This window comes from Paramacrobiotus metropolitanus, unplaced genomic scaffold (genome assembly GCF_019649055.1).
Source record: "Paramacrobiotus metropolitanus isolate TYO unplaced genomic scaffold, Prichtersi_v1.0 Parri_scaffold0000054, whole genome shotgun sequence".
Lineage (NCBI taxonomy): Eukaryota > Metazoa > Tardigrada > Eutardigrada > Parachela > Macrobiotidae > Paramacrobiotus > Paramacrobiotus metropolitanus.
The window spans coordinates 535,298-551,688 of record NW_026570274.1 but is presented as its reverse complement, the minus strand read 5'-3'; the positions used below and the strand labels follow the sequence as shown (position 1 = coordinate 551,688).

General features: G+C 42.6%; 5 protein-coding genes across 5 annotated transcripts; 1 reads left to right on the top strand and 4 right to left on the bottom strand.

Annotated features, from left to right (window-relative positions):
* Nucleotides 1-92: 92 nt before the first annotated feature.
* Nucleotides 93-2,321, bottom strand: LOC129592664 (uncharacterized). Its single transcript, XM_055488752.1, has 4 exons — nucleotides 2,051-2,321; nucleotides 1,399-1,651; nucleotides 1,177-1,303; nucleotides 93-1,081 (listed from the first exon to the last, which is right to left on the bottom strand). The coding sequence occupies exons 1-4, from the start codon at nucleotides 2,144-2,146 to the stop codon at nucleotides 445-447; spliced, it is 1,113 nt and encodes a 370-aa protein (XP_055344727.1). The 5' UTR covers nucleotides 2,147-2,321; the 3' UTR covers nucleotides 93-444.
* Nucleotides 2,322-3,311: 990 nt separating this feature from the next.
* Nucleotides 3,312-5,370, bottom strand: LOC129592657 (uncharacterized). The gene is made up of 4 exons (XM_055488745.1): nucleotides 5,030-5,370; nucleotides 4,673-4,910; nucleotides 4,462-4,587; nucleotides 3,312-4,386 (listed from the first exon to the last, which is right to left on the bottom strand). Exons 1-4 carry the CDS (start codon nucleotides 5,126-5,128, stop codon nucleotides 4,325-4,327), a joined length of 525 nt encoding a protein of 174 aa, XP_055344720.1. The 5' UTR covers nucleotides 5,129-5,370; the 3' UTR covers nucleotides 3,312-4,324.
* Nucleotides 5,371-6,408: 1,038 nt separating this feature from the next.
* LOC129592669 (uncharacterized) lies at nucleotides 6,409-8,423 on the bottom strand. Its single transcript, XM_055488757.1, has 4 exons — nucleotides 8,059-8,423; nucleotides 7,708-7,972; nucleotides 7,517-7,643; nucleotides 6,409-7,341 (listed from the first exon to the last, which is right to left on the bottom strand). The coding sequence occupies exons 1-4, from the start codon at nucleotides 8,131-8,133 to the stop codon at nucleotides 6,672-6,674; spliced, it is 1,137 nt and encodes a 378-aa protein (XP_055344732.1). The 5' UTR covers nucleotides 8,134-8,423; the 3' UTR covers nucleotides 6,409-6,671.
* A 666-nt stretch (nucleotides 8,424-9,089) lies between these two features.
* On the bottom strand, nucleotides 9,090-10,296 carry LOC129592624 (GATA zinc finger domain-containing protein 14-like). Its single transcript, XM_055488698.1, has 3 exons — nucleotides 10,282-10,296; nucleotides 9,651-10,233; nucleotides 9,090-9,225 (listed from the first exon to the last, which is right to left on the bottom strand). The coding sequence occupies exons 1-2, from the start codon at nucleotides 10,294-10,296 to the stop codon at nucleotides 9,697-9,699; spliced, it is 552 nt and encodes a 183-aa protein (XP_055344673.1). The 3' UTR covers nucleotides 9,090-9,225; nucleotides 9,651-9,696.
* A 2,218-nt stretch (nucleotides 10,297-12,514) lies between these two features.
* LOC129592674 (BTB/POZ domain-containing protein 1-like) lies at nucleotides 12,515-15,192 on the top strand. Its single transcript, XM_055488765.1, has 10 exons — nucleotides 12,515-12,868; nucleotides 12,968-13,090; nucleotides 13,161-13,320; nucleotides 13,410-13,594; nucleotides 13,677-13,812; nucleotides 14,129-14,225; nucleotides 14,292-14,394; nucleotides 14,460-14,617; nucleotides 14,701-14,765; nucleotides 14,829-15,192. The coding sequence occupies exons 1-10, from the start codon at nucleotides 12,708-12,710 to the stop codon at nucleotides 14,982-14,984; spliced, it is 1,344 nt and encodes a 447-aa protein (XP_055344740.1). The 5' UTR covers nucleotides 12,515-12,707; the 3' UTR covers nucleotides 14,985-15,192.
* The last annotated feature ends 1,199 nt before the right edge of the window (nucleotides 15,193-16,391 follow it).

Below are 16,391 nucleotides of genomic sequence, written 5' to 3'. Positions count from 1 at the left end.
GCCGGCTAAAGCTGCATAATGGACACAATACACCGGCCTCGACGTCAGCATTATCACGCTGTAAACGACCGGTGAATGTGAATGGTTTACTCGGCCGGACATTCCCAAAATAGTGGATAGTCGATATAAACCGACAAATAAAAACGTCTTTCTAGCGTAAAATCTATTTAGATTTCTGCAGTTTCACGCACACTGAAAACAGCACTGTGAAAGTACTGTACGGTACTTCAACATGCAAATGACAATACAGAGCAATCTTACAGAGCCAAAACGTACAGTAAAATAATATACCTAAGTACGCAAATTGGCATGATCAAATAATGCTGCTATTTAAGCAAGCAACTCGAGTTTGCAATAACAAATTTCTCATTAAATTAGGGTAGGAGATCCAAAAAAGCACGTAAACATAACACTTTAACCGTGTATTTTCGCATAACAAAAACTTCAGTACCAATGCGATTTTGCGGCTTGACGCTGCCGTTCACTTATACTGTGTCCGTATTTCTTCGATGATCCACGTTCCGCGTAGAAATCCTCTTCATCCGACTCCATATCACTCAGTGTATCATCCTCAGGGACAGGACTTTCCCCAATTTGGGCTTTTTGCGGGAGTGTTTTCTCTGGGATGACCTTTTTCGAGATCTTCGGCACATACTGGATCCAGCACTTTCTATGACGTTCGTAATCCCGACCGCCAAGGCTGTGGAGATCTTCGAGTTGAGTGGGGAAGTTGACGTTGACGCTCTCCATCCACACTGAAACCTCTCCAATATTGTACAAAGTATTTATTAATTCCGCAGTAACCATCTTGAATAAGCCCTGTTCCCGGTAGTCAGGGTGGAGATACACCGCACTAATGGATCCTTGCGGCATGTACATGCAGTACACAACGGGAGCAGATGACTGCGCATGGTTGGTGTCAAAGATGGCAGCCGTTGGAAAACCTTTAGTGAGAAGTTGAGTGAAAAACGCTTTCTTTGCTTTTGCGTCACCGGCAGCACAGTTGGCGACAATTTGGTCGAGGTGCTCGACGGACAGGTGTCCAACTCGGAAGTGGTTGGGGATGGGGAAAGTATCCCGCCTGAAAAACACATAAATTTATTATCCGATGCAGATATTCAGAATAGTAAGACATGTTTGGGCTTTTACGTTGTACACTGAAGTGACTGAACACACCGATCTGTCCACAATGCCAAGTCGAAGTAGAAACAATTTCCACCCGTCCCAAAATTATCTCCAAACGTTACACGCGCAAACTGCTGATTGTGATCCAAGAGAATTTGGCCCAAATCCTCATCAACATCTGTTGGCACACAGCACAAATAAAATACTGTACATACATACGTGTACGCTGATGTGTAACCATATAATTGCGTAGTGAAGTTTGATCTTTGTTACCGATAAAGGTTGCAGTTTCGCTCCAATTAGCAAGCTTGTCGAAATTTTTGCGCAACAAATTTAGAAAACTTGGTTGGTTGTTGGCATAAACGAAGATGTAATGTCCGTTGAGCATCGGCACATTGACTAATTTGCCTTTGAACGGAGAAGTGCGGCAGATGCAAATTGCTGGCCTCGGAAATGTATCAACCATAACATCCATTCCCGGCCAAGCCCAGTCTTCCCGTAGTGCATTCTTGATCAAATGATATACCTGCGAACACAAGCTGTGGCGACTAAAATGTAGTTACCAGCAAGAATAAAAATTAACGCTGATTTGGAAATGTGAAACAAACGGATAAAATAAAATTTTATCCGTTTGTTTCACATTTCCGGCTTTTTTAAAGCAGCGTATTAGCCTCGCAATTATTAAAGGAAACGCTGCGGCTGTTTTGGGAACTTTACCGGGAAAGAACAAACTGGTTGATAATGCTGATTTTGGTTGTTTTTTTAATTCTTAACTGTGCAATGATGGCCGTAGTTAATGGAACTATGACTGTAATGTCGCGATTTGAAAATTAAAATGTAAGCAGTTTAAATAAAATTAATAAGAGTAAAAACGCAATGGCGCTATTTAATATGCAGTAAAATTATGCATGATGATTGACTATACCGGCAGACTTTTGGGAAATTTGGATTTTAACCAAAGCACTAATTGGGGCAGTTCATGCTTGGCCAGTGTTCGAGGCACATTTTCTGCTTTGTGCATGTTTTTCGGGTGTATCGTATCTGCTAGTGCCAACGGAAACGTAGAATCCGATAATAAACTTCCAGAAATTACTGGAGAGGCCTGCGTTGGGCCAGGGAAGATCTAGCGTGGAGATTCAAGGATAAGAATGGTAATTATAAGCTCAGGCAACTATAAAATGGAGAACTGCACTGACAAATGGCAACCTGGTGATCTTTATATGCCATGAGGAATTATGAGTTTATGTCTACAAACTTTTAGTAGTATCATAACTATCAGATCGATAACTAAAAAGAAACTGTATAAGATAATAAGTGTAAAGAGATATCTTTATTTAAGCTTGATGTAATAGTCGTATCAGTAGGATGATATCATGGCTAATAAAACATAACCAAGCATGCATATAGCGTGCAGTTGCATAGACGTATGGTTTGTGAGTTATGAGGATGCTGTATGATTGTATGCCTGTGTCTATCAGAACTGCTTTTATCAATTTTTAATTTTCAAATAAAGAATATGCCCCTTTTAGTAGTTGTTCTGTATGTAACCGGAAACAATAATCATATTGCAATAGATAAGTAGCCGGTATGTTCTGCTGTATAGACAGTACTGGAATATTCGCAAAACGATCAATAAAAACTGACAAACAAAATTTGGAAAGCGGAATAAGTTTAGAATTTTGCCGTTTTCAGTGTCATCTAAAAAATCTAGATACTGTAAAAACGAGATAGACAAGCGCAAATAAAGTTGTTACAATTGTGGGGTTTACGACAGTAAATCCCTTGTCTACTCTAATGAATGAGTACCGGGAATGTATAAAACAGTAATTAGCAATATTATTTGTATATCTTTTTAAATTACATACGTTTAACAAAAAAACTTTGAAGGGACTGCGCTTTCATACCGATACGCAAACTGGTAACAAAATAATATAGCATCTGCCCCACTGGAGCGTCGGGAACAAATGTGAGGAGAGCCAAAAAGTATAAAAGTCTTCTTTGATACCATAATATACACGTACAGAAATCACTCTTTCAGAGTGCATTAAGCGGCAGACCTCTCTTCTTAAAATTCGGCTTAGCACGCCGTTTCGGTATCGATGATTTTGTGTTTGACATCCGCCTGCTATGTTTCTGGATGACATTGTATCAACTTTCATTACCCAATCGACTCATAAGTACCTCGGTTTTGTGGCTACAGTCTTTACTGTCACATGTGCACAACATCTGCACATAAAAACAACTGCAAGTTAATCCCTTCCTTTTAAGGAAAGTGCATCAATGCTCTGGAGAGAATCATGCATTTTAAAAACAGGTTATGGAATCATTTGTTCCTGCTTAAAGCTGCTCTAGTTCACAAACCATCAGCAATTTAAAAAGGTCATCATTGTAGACGCTTCTAAAAAGTGAGAACCAAATCTAAAAAAGGGAGAAACTATTCTTATTGCACGTCTGATGCCCAGTTATGTGCGATATCGTCAGACACTCTCAACTCTATAATGATCTTCCGAAAGAAAGTAACCCACAACAAAATCTTCCCGCTCATTTTCCCAGGACGCTGATTTCCTTGGGGATTTACCTTGGGCATCTTTTGCCGCCCTCTTCTTTTTTCGGGCTAGCTTTCTGCCTTCTGCCTCAAAATCTGCAGAGACACGCTGCCGCTCTTCCACATTATGTCCGTATTTTCGCGATAATCCAGGATCCGCGTAGAAATCCCCTTCATCCAACTCCATATCACTCAGCGTGTAATCCGCAGGGATAAGGATATCGACAATCGGGGCTTTTTGGACCACTCTCTTTTTAGGGATAATTTTTCTTGGGATGCTCGGCCAATATCGGATACAACATTTCCTATGATCTTCATAATCCCGACCGCCAAGATCGCGGAGATCCTCGAGCTGAGACGGAATATTGAGGTTCACGCTCTCCATCCATACGGAAGTCTCCCCAATCTCATGCAAAGCGTTTAATAACTCAGCTATTACCACTTTGAATAGACCTTGTTCTTGATAGTCACGATGAATATATACAGCGCCGATTGATCCTTGCGGCAGGTACATGCAGTACGCAACCGGAGCAGAATTCCGCTCATGATTAGTGTCAAAGATGGCAGCCGTTGGAAAGTCGTTGGTGAGAATATGAGTGAAAAATGCTTTCTTCGATTTTGCGTCTCCGGTGGCACAGTTTGCTACAATATGGTCTAGATGCTCGATAGAGAGATTTCCGACTCGAAAATGCTCTGGGATTTGTAACGAATCCCGCCTAAAGAAGGCACAACGAAATTTTGGTGAGATACTTTGAATATACACGATAGGTAAAATACGTTTACGGACACACCTATCGCTCCAAACTGCCAAGTCGAAGTAGAAACATGATCCACCAGCCCGAAAATTATTTCCCAAATACCCTGAGTGAATTGCTGGTTGTGATTCAAGAGAATTTGGGCCACTTCCGTATCCACATCTGTAGACACCAAGAACTAGCTACAAATCATATGTACGCGGCAGTTCTAACAAAATAATTTCGTAACAACGGTTTGTCTCATTACCGATAAACGTAGCGGTTGCTTTCCAGTTAGCAATTTCTTGAAAGTGGTTGCGCACAAAGTTTAGGAAGAATTGGTGGGTTTTGGCGTAAATAAAGACGTACTGGCCGCTGACTAGTTTGCCGTTGATCTCCGTGCTTCGACAGATGCAGATGGACGGATGCGGATAGCTGTCAACAATAACTTCCAGACCCGGCCATGCCCAATCTTCTCGTAATGCGTTCTTAATCAAATGATACACCTGCAAGCACACAGTGTGCTAACCGATATTTGACAGAACTTCTAAAACAACAGTTTACTGTTACAAGGGAAAATTAACGACAGACGTAGCGTGATTTAATGCTGTATATGAGACGGTACCGGCAAGCTTTTGGGAAATTTAGATTTCAACCAGGGCAATAGTTTTGGCAGTTCGTATCTGGCCACTGTTCGAGCCAGGCGTTTTTCTGTTTTGTACATGATAACAAATAAATATCGGATGTGCTGTACAGATGTCTGCTACGAAAAAATAAAATTAGGAAGTAAACGCGTGGGAATCACTGGGGCCGTTGGCCTGCTAGTGAAGATTGTGGAGATTTAACAACCGAATTAGTTATTCCTCGTAGAAGCAGCTACTGAAGAATTATATCAGTAAGACACAATCGTCTGATTTTATATGTCAGGAAAGCAATGAGTAAAATCTGATGACATCCTAAACTTTGAGTATCGTATCAGCTCACAAATCAGGTAAGTACTCAGTTGGTGTTTAGAAGTCATCAAACACAATATGCTTTTGAACAGTACCCACTACCCACTATTATTTGCAGTGATATCAGAAATATGATATCATGGCTGAATTTGCAACACAACCAACACGCGCTTAATGCATGCAGGCAGTTCGTAGAACATATGCGTTATGGCTTATGAGCAATATTGTACCGGTATTCAATACGGATCCGGCCGGGTTGTCAAATTTTGGCTCTAACTTCAATAATGGACGTCTAGTGCGACATGAAAGATACCATAGATCGATGACCTTTTTAGGTTATCAGAAGATAATATCAAATTTCGATAATATGGATACTACATAGCGGCATAAGCATTTAACCTCTAAACCGCCCAGCATCCAACTCGAAATACTTACACTTTCCTTTCAACATTACGCGGGAATGTTGTCAGAAAACGGAAATTCGATTGTTGGACAACGTTTGCGCTACCAGTGACGTCATGGTACATGGTTATAAGTGACTGCATTGACCGCGGCAGACTTTTCAATTTCAGTTCGAGAATTTTTGATTTTGACTGTGACAATGGTAAGAAGCGTGGCAGCTCATATGTGGTCAATCTCCCAAACAGAAGATTTTCAGTTTAGATTTGTATCGGGATTCGGTTCGATGAGAGTAAATATGGCAAGTCTTCAAAAAATTTCTGGGGTCTTTGGCCAGTTAGTTGTAGCACGGCGGTTTTCTTATCGATATTAAGCAACAGTAAGTTTATCGATAAAACATTTTGAAATTAGCGAATGCAAACTGGAGAAGAATATAACGCTGTAGCATTAATCGCTACGAAGCAGCTGATGGTGGGTGGAACCGACGACCTTGTTAACTTCGAATACAGTGTCAGGATAGCAGCGGAAAGGGTTGTAATACGTTGTTTTAGGACAGAATATTATGACTGTATCAAAAAGAAGACTGATGCTACTTATCGCGCCTACTCACTTGATATTGCAGAATAACCATGCGTCTAGAATGAAGCAAAAGTACGCGGTATTTATGGAAAATATGGTTAGCAGCTCTACTCAAGACAAGCGGGCGACATCAGACGTTACAGAAAGATGGCTTCTTGCTATTATCACCAGATAATGCGGTCCAAGAACAACGTTAAATGCAAGTGTAAACTGCAAAATATTTAATTAAAAAACGGTTAACAGACTGCTCTTTACTATAAAAAGGTGATAAGCTACTCCTCGCATCTGCATTCTGCCAGATGCGAGTGACGAGTATCGTCGTCCTCGCTCGATCCATTAACAGTCAACTGACGGATCACCTTCTCGTTCGTATTCCCGCTGAAGTGATTCTCTCCTTCCGCTTCCTCTCGGAACCGGCTTCTCTCTTTTCGCATCGACACTAACCGAGTTGCGACCACGTCTTCCCTCGCTACTTCCACCAGCTTTGCGTGACTTCTCATGCCCCGCATCGGTCTTAAAGTCAGACCTGCCTTTTTCCTGAAGCTTAGGATTCGCAGGAGTATTTGGTGAATAAGCCACCCAGCACTTGTTGTGGTGCTTGAACTCTCGGCCTCCCAGATTACGGAGATCTTCAATTTGATTAGGAATATCTAAATTCATCGTCTCCATCCAGACGGAGACCACTCTCGTGCACCACAGACGCCCTAACAAATGGGCAAGTAGTACTTTGAAAAGACCTTGTTGACGGTAATCGTGATTGATGTACACATGTCCGACGACCCCTTGAGGCCAGTACATGCAGTACGCGATGGGCGTGTTGGGTGTACTGCGCTTGGCGTCAAAGATGGCTGCACTGGGGAAATGGTGTGTGAGAAGATACTCGATAAACGCTCTTCTGTTCTGTGGTTGCCCGTACGCGTTGGCGCAGTTGGCTACGATCTGGTCCACATATCCGGTGTGGAGTTCTCCCAGACGAACATGACTGGGAAGTTGAATTCTTGCTAACCTGTCAATAAATTCAATCATGAAGTTTTACTGTACAAGATTTTCGACGAAAGTACAGTAGGTATGTACTAGTTACACAAGTATGCGGTCTCATGTCGCGACTAGCGACATCATCTAATTTACGCGAGTATAAATCGTAAAGTTACAACTGTTACAGCGCAAAGGCAAGCACGTACTCGGTATTCCATGTTGTCAAGTCAAAGTGGAAACAGCGTTCTCCGTTTGGAAATCCTTCGGTGCCGGGTACATGTGTAAAGCGTTCACTTGTATCCAGAAGAACATTTGCTAAATCGGCATCGATGTCTGTAGCACACGGTACAAAATATAAGGGATAATAGAAGTCGGCATCGTATGCATGAGTATATACCTGTAAAGGTTACGCTTTCTTCCAAGTGCACCAAGTCAGAATAGTTTTTCAGCCAAATGCACTGGAAAGCTGTGGGGTTGGCTGCGTAAAGGAAGATATGTTGACCGTTGAGCATTGACACATAAGACTGTTTGATCGTCGACGAATGTGGCCGGCATATACAGACAGTTGGTTGGGGAAATCGGTCAACAAGGAACTCCATTCCTGGCCAGAAGAAATGGTATGGATAATGGTTTCGCAGGTTGTTCTGTGCCATATGGTACACCTGTCAATACGTCATAATTGTTTTGTACTGTTTGCATTTAAATCGTGTAAAAGCGTGATTCTAGCATCCGAACGCTTCCCACTTGCCGGTAAGCTTCGAGGAAACTGAGATTTCAACCATGGCAAAATTTCCTGAAGTTCTGCGGTCGTTAGCGTTTTCATTGCGATTACCAATTATGGATGCACCAGCCTGGATTGGTACGACGGGCAAATTAAAGTATCTTCCAGGCTTCTAGACTAACGTCGATGCTTTTTTTATGATTGCTGCGATCAACAAACAAAAATGATCACTGTGCATAAACTGATCACAGCAGGATTTATTACTTTCGCCAAAACGCACAAGGTAAGCAACCCATGTGGTTATTGTGGCTCTTGATCAAAGCTGACTACGCCAGAATACTGTTGTCTTGTCGCTTGTGCTTCCCTGTGGATATACAGTACTCGTACCTACAGATGTACTACCATTGCCCGTGCCGACAAAATGTGAACGCATGCCTTTTAATGTACTTAATAAGCTAACGTGAATCGCTATCATAAACACTGGTCATAAGATTAAGTACAAAAATCAGTTGAAAGCAAAGTTTTGCTGATAATAATGGCGACGGATGTACAATTACTGTACAGATGCAGTACATTGACAGCTCGAATATTCTACGCAGTACGTAACAGCTATAGTAAAACATGAACACCGAACTACATCCAAACGTAATATTTACCAATTAAACGCCGGTATCTTTTCCTACCCTAAAAATTTATGGGTAGTCCTGTGGATTCAAATTAAAGCGCAACTGGATGTACCGTAATGAGTAAGAATAATAAATAACATGATACTACATTTGTCCGGGTACATACAACACTTCGTGCAAACCAATACGCACGAACTGCAAAGAGAAATAGCCTTCCGACAGAAGAAACCAAAGTAAAGTTTTAACTGTATCAAAAATTTTCCGCTCCTGCTCGTGTAGTCGTATGGGCAAATAAATGAATGCTCTCTGAGCATCGCGAGTGGCCACGGTTTCTTCATCATGTTTTCCCCCCGCAACAGGTTTCCTTTTGTGGAGTTAGTGGAGGCTGTCCAGCAGTCGATTCATTTCGTTTTCCACAGCATAAGGCATCCGTTCCCAAAATACGGATTCTATCCCAGATGACATTTCGATTGGTTTGTATGGCAAAATCACCACCAAAAGCGACAACGCCGCCTTCTGTTGTTTTATCTTGCGATGTACAGTTGTTAGGTATTACCGATGGAGCTGGCTGCAAAGAAAAAATGTATTACTCAGATGTCTAACCGAAAGTCCGAGATAAAGACATATTGTTACTTTTTAATGCAAATTTAGAATCATGCTTGTGACTGTCGAAATTAATTATTCACCATTACTCCCTGTGCATGAATAGGTATGATTGTACTTTGTATGTATGCCTACGGTTTACATTACTGTCAGTTCTTTATTAGTAATTTAGTACATATATGTTTGGATAACATAGACAGTTTGCGCTCTCCTGTGCTTATAATTTCTATATACAGTAGACAAACTCTGTTTTTGATTTTATCGCTGGTGGCCCTGTGATAGATACTTCTGGCTCTGGTTTAGGCCAGTGCAGATGTGCCCGTTTACCGCTCAAGCGGTCACTGCTGATCTGCTAACCACAGAAGTTTAGAGCTCTGTAGTGTAGCTTACCGCAGTGGTAGTCGATGTATTCAGCGTGTGACTGGTCGATGTCGTGTCAGATGTTGTTGCGGGAGTGACTGTTGTTGGTGTAGTGGTCGTTGTCAGTTTGGGTGTCGTGTTTGTGGACGTTGGAATAGATGTTCTTGTCGGCTTGAATGTTGTGGTAGTTGTTGATGGAGTGGTTGTCGTTGTAGTGGTTGTCGTTATTGTTGTTGGTGTGGTTATCGTGGGCTTGAGCGTTGTGGTCGTTGTGGAGGGTGTTGTTGTCGTTGTGGTGGTTGTTGTCGTTGGTGCTGTTGTGGATACGGTTACCGTAGTTGGCCTCACCGTTGTACTGGGTGTCGTAGTAACCGTTGTCGTTGACAGTGTCGTTGTCGGTAGCGTGGTTGTCGTAGTCCTTGTACTTGTGGTGGTCGCGGCCGTTGTCGTTGTCGGCTTTATTGTGGTGGTCGTAGAAGTGGTCGTTGTTGTCGGCTTTGTGGTTGTGGGCGTGGTGGTTGTAGGCGTGGTTGTTGTTGTCGGCTTTGTGGTTGTAGGCGTCGTCGTCGTTGGCGGCTGGGTTGGGATTTCGGTAGGAGCACAACCCACGAATCTAGCATCCAGACACACCACACTAGTAGCGTCGTTCACGAAAACAAACTTCCCCTCGTCGCATAGTTTAAGATCCGCCGTCACTGACGAATTACACAGAAGCGCATCCGTGGTTTGGCTCTCTGCATGCTGACAGCCTAGTTCATGACGTTCGCATTTGCAATATTCTTTGGTGCATTGTTCATTGGGATGAGTGGCGAAAGATGTCATATTGATTGGGCAGTTGACGGTTTTACACGGCACAGTGTCAGTACCGGCTTTCTCGGAGAGGGCAAGGGCGCTTCGAAAACGAATTCCTGGTGGGACAATTTCCCATGGGAGTTTAAACGGTGGCAGCAGCGCATCCCAGTCATCTTCTGTTTCCCAGATGTCGTCCCTGTTAGTGGGCTTATCATTGTTAAAAGCACGCTTCGCTCCCTTGTTATACAACTAAAAGCCGGACTGTGCACTACAGATATTGTAATCCCATTAACTATGCGACGTAATTTTGTATGCGTATTTTATTCTATGATGATTGCACTGTGAAACGGAGAAAATTAATACGAAAAGTGCTTACATGAGTCACGAGCTGGAAAACCACACTACAAAAACAATACTATATGTAAAACGTGGTACTGACCTTTCTGTTTCATAAGAATCGTAACCGCTACTTCCATTAATCAACATAATAGCATACCATCCACATACGCTTGCTGCAAGCGTCGTTCTAAATTCCGTAAACCACATGATTACTAGAACTGCGCAAAACGTTAAAAAAATTAATGTATTTCAAAGCCTTGCAACTGGGAGCTTTGTCGCAGTGTGCTCTGTTTTATAAACCGGCCTGCGGCAAACTGCTTTGATTATACGATCAAATCCGTGCCGTCGCATTTATATAATTTTATTTTTCGGCATCTTTTGCGATGACTTGCATCCTTTTACGAGTTTCCCGGTATTGCGTTATCTTCGCTGCAAAAGCTTTAGCGGCATTGGTTTCGTAACAACTATTTATAATTAAATAACTAGCGTTGTTGTGGTTTTCAGGTCTGGAATGAGATTGAGCTTTCAAGTTCAAAAAACCCGCATCGTCTGTAGACTGCGGAAATGTCGGTGTCGTGCAGTAAAATGTGTTAACGGTTTCAGATAAGCCTACACGTAACGTTATCGCTTCCATCACGCGACAAATCACGCACGGATGTCCATCGCTTTTGAGTCGGTACATACAAGTACTATGTAGCAAATGTTAGGAAATGGATGCAAGTCGTAGAGTGTAGTCGCTGTGCAGATACGGTAGATTCAAGTTAAAGCATTAAATTCTAATGCTGCTCCTTGCAGACTATACAGCTTATAATTATAATATATTGTACCTTTCACGAAACACGAGATAAGGTCACTTTGGAAACTTGGCTTCGGATTCGCGGAGAAGACAACAGGACTGAAAATACGCTCTCGATGGCAGTTATGGTCGTAAAAATCCAATGCCCAGTGATGTTTTCCTAATATACGCAGCGATGCCGTCTAATTCCGTGCTTTGATAAAAAAATGGCACAAAAAACCGAGAAAAAATAGGTTGTTGCCTGCCTAGTTACTAGTGTTAACAGCAAAATGCAATCGACTTGCCTGTGCACTGCGGCAGTGCCGCTTTGCGTTAATCAAGCGCGCCTCGCCTACCGCCAACGGGTGGGTGACGCATGCAAATGTACTGTAGTGGCTCGCACATCTTGAACCACAGAGTTGGTGTACGGGAAAAAAGCGCATCCAATATACACACTCTAACAGGGCCAAACGCACGGTGTGCACTGATAAATTTCTGATGTCTCAGAACATCTGGTCTGGAGAACCTTCTTGAATATTAAGAAAAATTAGAGCTCTAATAATTATTAATTATATTTATGCCCGAAAGCAGCCATTAACTTAGAGCTTCCCTGTCAACTCGAATTCAAAAACTGATTTGTTGTGGTTTTTGGGGTGCCCCTGGAGGGGGGAGGGGTACGTTCAGCGACAACATTCTACAGCTGCAGAACAATTCGAGCTCTCAGATACATATCTTTTTTCTTGGGTGAATTACAATTTTAATGAAAATGTTTGACTTCTTGGACAGAGTCACAGATTCAGAAGGAGTATTCATCTTAAAATCAAATCAAACATTATTTCATAGCCGTGCATTTTGCCCCGTTAGAGTGTGTATATTGGATGGAGTTTTTTCCCGTATACCAACTCTGTGGTTCAAGATGTGCGAGCCACTACAGTATTTGAAAACACAGCACAATCAGCAATTTAAAAAATTAAAAAAAATTGAAAACACAAATAAATGACAAGTTGACAACAATATCATAATTATTGTTTGAGTTCGACGCTTTCTTTTTACCTTTTATGTTTTTCGTTGTCCATCATTTACGGTGTTTTTACAGCTCCCCTATATTTCACTTTCTGGCTGGTTAATACAGCAAGTCTATCACCGTCTGTGTTCTTTGGTTTGCTCAACAGACTTCAATTATGTCAGAGAGTACCACAGAATCATCGGACGCGGAAAGGCGCACCAAGGTAGCGAAGCTTGGGGAATGTGCGAAGCACCTGCTATTCTGCGACGATATGAGCGATGTTCAGTTCGCGATCGGCCGTCATTATGGCGTTGAGAAGGTCTTTCCAGCCCACAGGTAGCTCTGCACTGATTATCGCTAACGAGTAACGATGGATCCTTATCCATAGACCATAGCCGAGCAAATCCATTTGGTTTTCTTTGCGATCGTGTGCAGGCTCATAATGGGTCTTCGCAGCCCTGTATTCCATACGATGTTTTATGGAAGTCTGCCCGACAGTGGCACAGCTCCCATCAGTATTCCCGACATTATTCCCGACGTCTTCGCGAATATGCTCAGGTACTGTGTGTGTGTGGACTCTTATCGACGTATCGTTACGACATTGCTGGCAACACAGCGAATTCTGCAGCTACATCTACACCGATACCGTCCAGACTTTCACCAAGGATAACGTGTTCCTCACACTGAGCTGCGCGGATAGGTATGACTTGCCATCGTTGGTAGTCCTGTGCACTGAGTACATCATGAATAAACTCAACGTCAACAACTGCTTGGATATTCTGGATGACGTATGTCGTCATGACTGAACTGCTTATACTACAGAGTACAGACACCGCTATACATATTGGTAGCAGCTAAATCGCGAATCTTTGTGTAGGCGGTGCTCTACGCAAGTGCTGCGCCGAGCATCCTTGAGAAATGTCTGTCGCTGATTGATGAATCAGCCACAACCATCTGGAAGTCAGACCAGTTCCGTGCTATTGGACAAGAGGCGCTTTGCACTATCCTTCAACGGGACACGTTGACCGCCAATGAAGACACCATTTGCGCGTCTGTTGACAAGTAAACCATGAAATTTTCGGCAGTTGGCCTCGGTTGGGTGAGTTTGGTACAGCTGCGGCTTTTATTAGACGGTTTTTGGCAGGTGGGCTGAGAATATGTGCAAGCGAAAGGCCATGGACGCTTCTTCGGCAAACCGACGTGAAGTACTGGGCCAAGCGTTTCTTCTCATCCGCTTTCCGCTCCTGACCGATGCTCAACTGTTGGATGGACCTGTGAAGGTTAGTACGGCCTTTACAGCGCACACTGGCTTATTCTGTTCTCACGCCTGAGCTGATCCTAATTAATCCAACGCAGTTATAATAGAAAAATTAGCGAACCTGGCCTTCTTGAGATATTCCTGGTTGCTGGTTGTCAAGAGCACCCGATCATTCTCGCGAAGGCACATACTTAATTATAAAACAGAGAGTATTTTATCATCGACATCATGACACCTCTATTTTGCAGCAGCGTAAAAAAAACATAGCCACCGGTATGCAGATCACTGAAGCGCCATCGGCGTCAGTTTAAACGAAATTTTGTGTTTTATTTTGTTAGAGCGGTTTGCTGCTGCAATCGGATGGCTGGGATATCTTACACTACAAGCACGCTACAATCAAACCGCAGCTGCCGTTCCGTACGGAGCCTCGACAAAGTGCGTACGCTGACGATTGCATTCCAGCCGTGTTTTTCGAAACGTCTTATCGTACTTTATCTCTAGACGTGCGCGCTGAGGGTGTTATCAGCTTTACAATTCCGGATGTGAGAAAGATGCAGGACGCTTTTGCGTTCAGCGATCCCATAACGGTCAGAAAGCTGCTGTGGTGAGGGGTTGAGTCAGTTGGAAAATATGCAAAGGTTGACGCCGTTTACATTCTTCGTTTTGCAGGAAGATAGGGGTTCACAAGCAGACTGACGGTCAGCGTGCTACTCTGTGCTTCTATCTGAACTGTTCTGGCTCTCCGAGAGCGGCTTCCTGGACGTGCTTGGTTAAGGCAGAGTTCCACCTGCTGCCTTGGAAAACAGGAATTGCACCACTTAAAAGACGTACGCTTGTTAACTGTGCGGTCATTGTAGCCTCACAAACCCCGTGAATGTGACCTTGGCAAGGTAATCGTTAAATGTTGCAGCGTTTTCCCGATTGTTTGCAAAGGACAGCAACTGCTGGGGATTCCCGCAATATATCTCTATGGAGGTAATGGTTTTGACCGGTTAAACCTTGGTTATATGATTCGTTCGCTTTGGCTGTTATATTCAGGAATTACTGGATCCGGCGAAAGGCTACGTCAACCCGGAGGACTTCTCTTTGAGACTGCAGGTTCAAATGACGGCTGAACTTCCAAGTGGAATGGAATGCATGCAGTGCGCCGGTGGATGTATCTGTGTGAGGAACACCGATCCCGCACAGAAATGATAAAAAATTTTGATTTAAAACGTTGTGAGTTTCCTCGCATCTTGAAATGGCGTTATCGTTTTCGGGTGGTGCAGAATTTTGTCCTAATCCTAGTTGCTAAATTTCCGGTGATCCAAGCGCTTATAAGTTTTGAGATGCAATGTTCTGCTGAATCGGGAATGTTTCCGGAGTTCTGGTTACGGATTCTGCTAGTGTTTATGAAAACGTTCTGAATACTTAAGTAATAATAATGCCTACCGGTGCAGTGCCGTCTGCCGAATACTGTACTCGTACAGTCGTACTGTATGTAGTGTTTATGTGCAGTGCTTTCAACTATTGAGGTGTACGGTAGAAGACTTTTCGTTGTTTTCATCGTTAGCAAACTATAACTATTTATCTTCCAGAATTGTCTACGAACCGAATCAACCGGTGCCTTTTCTACATAGAAACATTTCTTATATAGATATACAATACCTGAGCATGCCAAAGTAGTGGAACCTCAAAATACCTCTATGTATTTGTTTTGCATTCATGTACAGGTGTGGAGAAATTTCGCATGGGACGTTTTGTAGCGAAGACGTTTTGGGAGTTACCTTTCTGTAGTTACAGAACGTCCTAAACTGAACTTCTGCAAGAATATCTATATAAGTACTTACTGGTATAGGGGTTATAACTATCAGATTGTACCAGTAATTAAATTTAGTTTCAAGTAAATAATGAATGACAATATAGTGTACTGTGTTGTTGTTGTAGAGTAATTTGCAGATTTGTGAAATTTTTTTTGGAAATACAATTGTGTTTCTCGCTGATTTCGATTAATTCTTTAATTTATGTTGTTGCGTCCAAATTCTGTTAGAATCGAAAACACAGGTGCGAGAGCTTGTAGGAGTATATTTTGATAATATGTACATACTTGTCTATCTTGAATTTTTCGTACAACATTCTTTGAGTTAGTCGCGGATTATTTTAGAACTTCACATTATACGTACTAAGCGCAACGAAGTGAGAATCAAATAAGTTCACATCCAGCTCTGCACTAATGGTTTTCTTCTGAGCGATCGGCATCGAGTTGGTGAAGTCCAACCAGAAACTGAGTATCTGTCCGGATGGGGATGTCTGCACTCTGCAGGTGAGCACTGAGCACCCACCGGCTGAACAGGCATAGCCACTTAAATAATAACTTGAGTTAATCGAAAAAAGTTGGAGGAAAAGTCAAGTTATTATTACTACGCTACTGTGTTTTTAACTTTTGAGTATAAACTACTGCCGCGGCAGTTTCACCTTTGCGTTAGTATAGTAACGTGGACCAAGCCGTACGCCAACGGGTGAGTGGCAGACGGGTGAACCGTGAAACGTCTCATGTATGTCGGGAATAGCCGGGGATTCCCAAAATATATCTTAATGGAGGTATTAAGCGTGTTTCGCCCT